Here is a 6125-nt window from a genome sequence, read left to right as displayed (position 1 = left end):
GCACAACCACACCCTCCCCCTGCCGCCCCCGCACCTCCCGCTGCACCTCCCGCCCCAGCCCCCGGGGCTCGCCCTGCCCAGGCCCCCCCTGCGCCAGGACGAGGTCCTGGACTTGACCTACAGCCCCCCCAGCATTCCCGAGGTGGGGATGAGCACCGAGCCCGGCGGGCTCTGCTTCCCCCCGGAGCCGGCGCTGCCCCCGCACCAGCAGCTCAGGTCGCCCTTCGGCTTCAGCCCCCCGGGGCTGGAGGGGAAACTGCCCCTGGGGTCCCCCCTGCAGGACCCCCGGGCCCTGCCCCCCCACGGACCTTCGCAGGCGCCGCCGCAGCAGGAAGATTTTCTCCAGCAGGACGGGAATATCAACTTCAGAGAGATCCTGGAGGAGATGCTAAGGACGTTTAACGGGGCCCCCCAGGACAACGTGCTCCCCCAGGAGCGCCAGAGCGTGATCCAGTTCAGTCGGCCCTTCCCCGAGTTCTGAGGCAGCTCTGGATCCACATCCCCTGGCGCAGAGGTGAGAGCTGGGGAGCCCTGGCCTTTCTACTGGTTTGGACTGACCCTTTTCTGGTTTTGAGGGAAGAAAAAAAACACAACACCCTATAGTTCCTTAAAGCAAAGTTTATTTATATATAATACACAGTCAGGCATGTATAGATTTGTATAGAACGTGTGCTTGGGGGAGCCGAGTGCTGCCAAGTTCAGGTGACCTGGACTGATGGTCTCTGCTGTGTTCTAGTCCTGCTCCAAGGTCAGTGCCCAGGTGGGACTGAGGACAGAGGCCCCCTCCTCTGCAGACTACTGAGCTCCCCAGCTGGGTCCTGCCTCCCCCAGCCTGCCCAGAGAGCTGGTCCCCCCAGGGGGGCTGAACAAACTGTGGCTGCATCCACTGCTGCCAGTGCTCCCTGAGGGCTGCCCAGCCCTGCCTGGACCTCCAGGCTGCTCTGGGGGGGCTGAGCTGGGATGGAGGGGAAGGGAATCCTGTCCCAGAGGAATCAGGAGCCTCTGAGCTCAAGTGTCCCTCTGAGCAGGACTGAGCACAGCAGAGCTGACTGTGCTGGCTCTGCCCTCCCCAGAGGGGACACAGCACCTTGGGGGCTGCCTGAGCCCTGCAGGAGAGGGCAGGGTCTGGCTGCAGCCCACCGTGGGTGTCAGGATGGGGGCAGAGCTTGTGAGTTTGTCAGAGCTCAGGCACACCAGGACCAGAGGGGGTGCCCGGAGCAGAAGGGCTGTGTCCCTCAGCCTGTCCTGCACTTTAGCCTCGCCAGATCACCGTGGCTGCCCCTGCTTTGCTGTCACATTGGTGTCCTCTGACCTGGCCACCTCACTGTTCCTGCTCCATGGAGCATGTCCTTGGCTGGGCCATGGGTCTGGCTCCCAGCCCTGCCCCAGTGAGAGCTGCTCCCCAGCCCCAGGGAGCTCCCTGGGGAGCCCTGGGACACACATGATCTCTGCTCTTGCTGCAAACTCACCCCCTAGAACCAAAGAGCAAAGGTTGCTTTGCACAGCACTGCCCTCCCCAGCGGCCCAGCTGCCTCCCCCCAGGACAGAGTGGCCTCCAGCCTCCTCTGCCACCCCCTGTCCCATCTCACCTCGGCAGGTCCCGGGGAATCCCGTTTTCTCTCTGATCTAAGGAGCCTGGCAGACCTGCCTGCTGGCAGGGAAGCTCCAGGGAGCAGCTCCTCCACCTGCCTCCCCTCTCCTCTCTGCCTCAAGCCATCGAGGTGTTCCCTAGAAGTGGTACTGGGATGTTTCCAGGGAAAGGACACGGGACCTTCCCTGGCTGCTCTGGCCCTCCCCCAGGGACTACCTGGGGAAAGGATTCCAGCCAGGAGAGGCTCTGCTGGGGTCCCCCGTGCCCTGACAGGTCAGTCCTAAGGGGGTTGGAGCTTTGCAGTGCCCAGTACTCTCCTCCAGGCAGAGCCTCGACCCCCCTTGTGCCCCCTCCCCAGGGCTCAGGGACTGGTGGGGGGGGGAGCTCTGGGCTGTGTCCAGTGTCCGTGCTCCTCCTGGGGGGGACCTGCCTTCATGTTGCATTAAACCCAGACCTGCCCTGCACAGTGCACGAGCAGGCTTGAGACTGGGGTTGCTCTGATCCCTGCCCTTTGTCCTTTCCCCCGCCCTCCCCACAGCTGGGGCTGCACTTCCCTGCGTTCCAGGACACCTCCTTACCTCAAAGTGAACACCAAAGATATGGGGAGCCCCTGCCTGCTTTCCCCACAGCTCTGCCCCGGGATCACCGTGTTCTCTGGGTGCCACAACAGCCTTTTCCCAGTCCCACGTGGAGCAGGGCTCTCCCCACACCCTTTATTTAAGGTCTGTCCCAATCCCACACCACTCGTGGAGAGGCCTCGGCTTCTCCCTGCCCTGGTTCAGTCACTCGGAGCTTGCCCAGTTCTCAGCAAGGAGAGAAAAGGGCACCGGGAAAACCCATTTCAGAGAGGCTTAAACTCAGGAATAGCGGGAGGAATCCTGCTCGGCTCCCCCCGCCAGCCCCTGCTCCGCCCACACCCGGAGCCTCCCCCCTGGCTTTGAGGCTGATGGTTTAAAATATGCAATTCCCCCTCCCTGGTCTCTGGGAAGACAGAGAGCACCTTCGAGGAAGCCCTTTCCCTGCCCCGATCCTGTGTTTTTGTCAGGGTTAATAATATGTAACAATACCTTTTAACTAAATTATTCTGCAGTTGTCCTACTGATTGTATGTATTTTTAAATGAGTCCCTTTTTTTTTTTCTTCCTTTACACCTTTTTTTTGTTAGCACTTTTTAATCTGCTTGTTGTTTGCTTTTGTTTTTCTATGTGTATTTATAATTAATTGAGATGTATATATGTAAAGAGATTTTTTTTTTTTTAGAATATGTGCCTTTGACTAATAATTCCTGAATTTTCTACTTGCCTCAGAAGGATAATTTTTAATTCTGCTCAGTAAAAATGGAAAGGAAGCCACCGATGAGTGTTCTGTAAGTCCCAGCTCTCTGTCTGTCTGTCCATCTCTCTGGAGGTGTAGACCTGCCCCAGGATCCCATGTGGGACTTGGACCAGGACAGGGAATCTGAGGGCTGGGGTACCCTCGAGTTACCTCCTATGTCACCAGCTCGGTGGCAGTTCAGGGCTGCTGTCCCTGGGCATGTGGAGGAGCCTCCCTGGAGCCGGGCTGGGCTCTGGCCTCACTGGGGCTGCTCCCACCCAGCTCTGCTGGGGAAAACAGATAAAAGAGCTGCTGTTCAGGCGTGTTGTTCCAGCAGGAGCTGGGACATCTCGCCCAGGCACAGCTGGCCCCGTGGGAGGGGGGATGGAACGAGCCATGGGTGTTGGGAGCAGAGGAGCATGAGGCACCCGGGCTGTGCAGGCAGGGCTGGGCATGGCCACAGTGCCTGGGGTTCACAGGGGCTGTGGGGCAGCTCCCAAAACCAGCCCCCTGCCGGGGGCTGTGAGCAGTGAGGCTGGAGCAGGATCCTTCTGGCATCCTTGAGGTGCTGGGATTACACTGTTGGTATGTGCCTTTGACTAATAATTCCTGAATTTTCTACTTGCCTCAGAAGGATAATTTTTAATTCTGCTCAGTAAAAATGGAAAGGAAGCCACCGATGAGTGTTCTGTAAGTCCCAGCTCTCTGTCTGTCTGTCCATCTCTCTGGAGGTGTAGACCTGCCCCAGGATCCCATGTGGGACTTGGACCAGGACAGGGAATCTGAGGGCTGGGGTACCCTCGAGTTACCTCCTATGTCACCAGCTCGGTGGCAGTTCAGGGCTGCTGTCCCTGGGCATGTGGAGGAGCCTCCCTGGAGCCGGGCTGGGCTCTGGCCTCACTGGGGCTGCTCCCACCCAGCTCTGCTGGGGAAAACAGATAAAAGAGCTGCTGTTCAGGCGTGTTGTTCCAGCAGGAGCTGGGACATCTCGCCCAGGCACAGCTGGGCCCGTGGGAGGGGGGATGGAACGAGCCATGGGTGTTGGGAGCAGAGGAGCATGAGGCACCCGGGCTGTGCAGGCAGGGCTGGGCATGGCCACAGTGCCTGGGGTTCACAGGGGCTGTGGGGCAGCTCCCAAAACCAGCCCCCTGCCGGGGGCTGTGAGCAGTGAGGCTGGAGCAGGATCCTTCTGGCATCCTTGAGGTGCTGGGATTACACTGTTGGGGGACCCCAGCAAGGACCTTGAGGGGCTCCTCCCCACTCCACCCTTGCAGCAAGGACAGAGATCCCCATGGGGAGGGGGTTGTGGATGTTAAGGGGAGACCCAGCAGCTGCCCCAGACCCTGGGGAAAAGAGGCAAAGCACCCCGGAAGCACCAGGTCTCCCTGCCCCAGGAGCTGCCAGCCCTCTGGGCTCACCCAAATGAAGCTGCACCTTTGCAAGCACCAACGAGCTGATTCCTGAGGAGGATAGAGGCTCCCGAGGTCCCACACCCCATGGTCAGACACATCTCTGGCTCCTAAGGTATTTCCCCATGTCCCAACACGACTTGTTTTGCAGCAACTGCTTCTGACCATGGCTGGAACTGGCCCCTTCACTGCCCTGTCAGGGCCCCGGGGGTGTTTGGGCTGGGGGGGTGTCAGCGGCAGGGGGTCCCCCGCCTGCAGCCAGAGAAAAACAACCCAGTTGCCTCACTGAGGCAGATCCCCGTGGCCCCCACGGGGACACCCCCCCCTCCCCCAGCTCCAGCTTTTCCCACGTGAGCCCCACGGGAGCAGCGGCTGAGCTGGGATTTGTGTGCACTGCCCCCTCAGCACTAATGAGGATTATCCCTGCTGGGCTGAGTTGCATCAGGCCTTGGCTCCCCTGCAGAGCTCTGGGTTCTCACCCAGGGCAGCAGCTCCAGCCCCATCCACCCCCCCTGCCACATCCCGACACCACCAGCCATTCTAACACATTTATTAGTGCAAGGGGACACCAGATCCTGCCTCATGCCCAGGAAAGGGGCTGCCCAGCAGCAGCTGCTGGCCCCGTGGAGCCTCCTCCAGCAGGTGCACGCCAGAACTTCAGGTCTGCCTCACCAGTGGGCTGGCTTGAAGGGAGACCATCATGGGGGCTGGGGGGGCTCCAGGGGCAGCAGGAGGTCAGTGCTGGGCTGAGGAGGAGGAGAGCAGCTCTACAGGAAGGGAGAAAGGTCCTTCTCAATCACCTGCCAGGTAAAAGGGAGAATTGTGCTGTGAGAACATGGCTGCCCCCAAAACACACCTGAAGCCCCCTCCATCCCACCCAGAGGGGCTGCTTGGGACCACCCTGTGCTGAGCACCCACTTTCCCTGGTGCCACAGGCCCATCCCAGGGCACAGGGGACAAAGGGGGAAGGGAGCAGCAGAGCCCACCCTCAAGCAGGGCTCAGCCCCAGCCCTGCTGTGTGTCTCTGCAGAGCTGCTGCCACTGCCACCCTTCCCCTGCAGCAGCAGCACTTACATAGGGATCATCCATCGGGCTGTACCTCTTCACCACTTGGCCCTCCCGGTTGATGAGGAACTGTGGAGGTGAAGCAGCCCCAGATGAGCAGCTCCAGCTGTGACACAGGCTCTGCAGCCCCTCTGAGGGAGGCAGAGCAGCCCCAGGAATCCCCCCGTGCCCCCTCCGTGGGGGAGGCTGCAACCCAGGCAGTGTGTCCTACCTTAGTGAAGTTCCATTTTATTGCGCTACGGGAGAAAAAGCCAGGAGTGAGATTGTGGCAGGAACAACCCTTCCCCCTGCTGCAGCCAGGTCCCCCCACCCGCTGGGACAGCCCTGCCCACACTCACTTGCCCAGGGTGCCTCTCCCCTTGGGCTGGTCCTTCAGCCACTTCCAGAGCGGGTGGGCATCGTCCCCGTTGACATCGATCTTACTGAACATGTCGAACTTCACACCGTAGTTTGCAGCAAATGCCTTGATCTGAGCATCATCCCCGGGCTCCTGGGGAAGGCAGCAGAAGTGGGGGCACCCCGTGAGGGTTGGGGGGGCCGCAGGGGACCAAGGGCAGCCCCCACCCCACTCCCCCTAGTACCTGTTTTCCGAACTGGTTGCAGGGAAAGCCCAGGATGCGTAAACCCCTCTCAGCGTATCGGGCGTGCATGTCAACAAGCTGAGTGTAGTTTACAGCAGTTTTGCCTCATTTTGAGGCCACGTTGGTGATGATGCAGACGTAGCCTCTGGGAAAGGGGAAGGTGAAT

At 60.3% G+C, this 6125-nt stretch overlaps 2 protein-coding genes across 2 annotated transcripts in view; one reads left to right on the top strand and one right to left on the bottom strand.

Moving 5' to 3' along the window:
• SBNO2 (strawberry notch homolog 2 (Drosophila)) overlaps positions 1-481 on the top strand; it is a 41809-nt gene extending 41328 nt beyond the window's left edge. The window contains exon 33 of the mRNA XM_010001835.1: positions 10-481. Coding sequence (XP_010000137.1) covers positions 10-481 — 472 coding nt within the window. The remainder of the gene's footprint in view (positions 1-9) is intronic.
• Positions 482-5080: 4599 nt separating this feature from the next.
• On the bottom strand, positions 5081-6106 carry GPX4 (glutathione peroxidase 4; the record flags this gene model as incomplete). The annotated part of the gene is given in 5 exon segments (XM_010001862.1): positions 5081-5113; positions 5388-5447; positions 5590-5614; positions 5717-5868; positions 5960-6106. Coding segments are annotated over 5 exon segments (417 nt in total), but the record flags the coding sequence as incomplete, so codon positions are not given.
• Positions 6107-6125: the final 19 nt, after the last annotated feature.

This window comes from Chaetura pelagica, unplaced genomic scaffold (assembly GCF_000747805.2).
Source record: "Chaetura pelagica isolate M959 unplaced genomic scaffold, ChaPel_1.0 scaffold1407, whole genome shotgun sequence".
In the NCBI taxonomy this organism is placed as follows: domain Eukaryota; kingdom Metazoa; phylum Chordata; class Aves; order Apodiformes; family Apodidae; genus Chaetura; species Chaetura pelagica.
The sequence above is the reverse complement of the archived record's forward strand: the minus strand, read 5'-3'. Positions and strand labels throughout refer to the sequence as shown.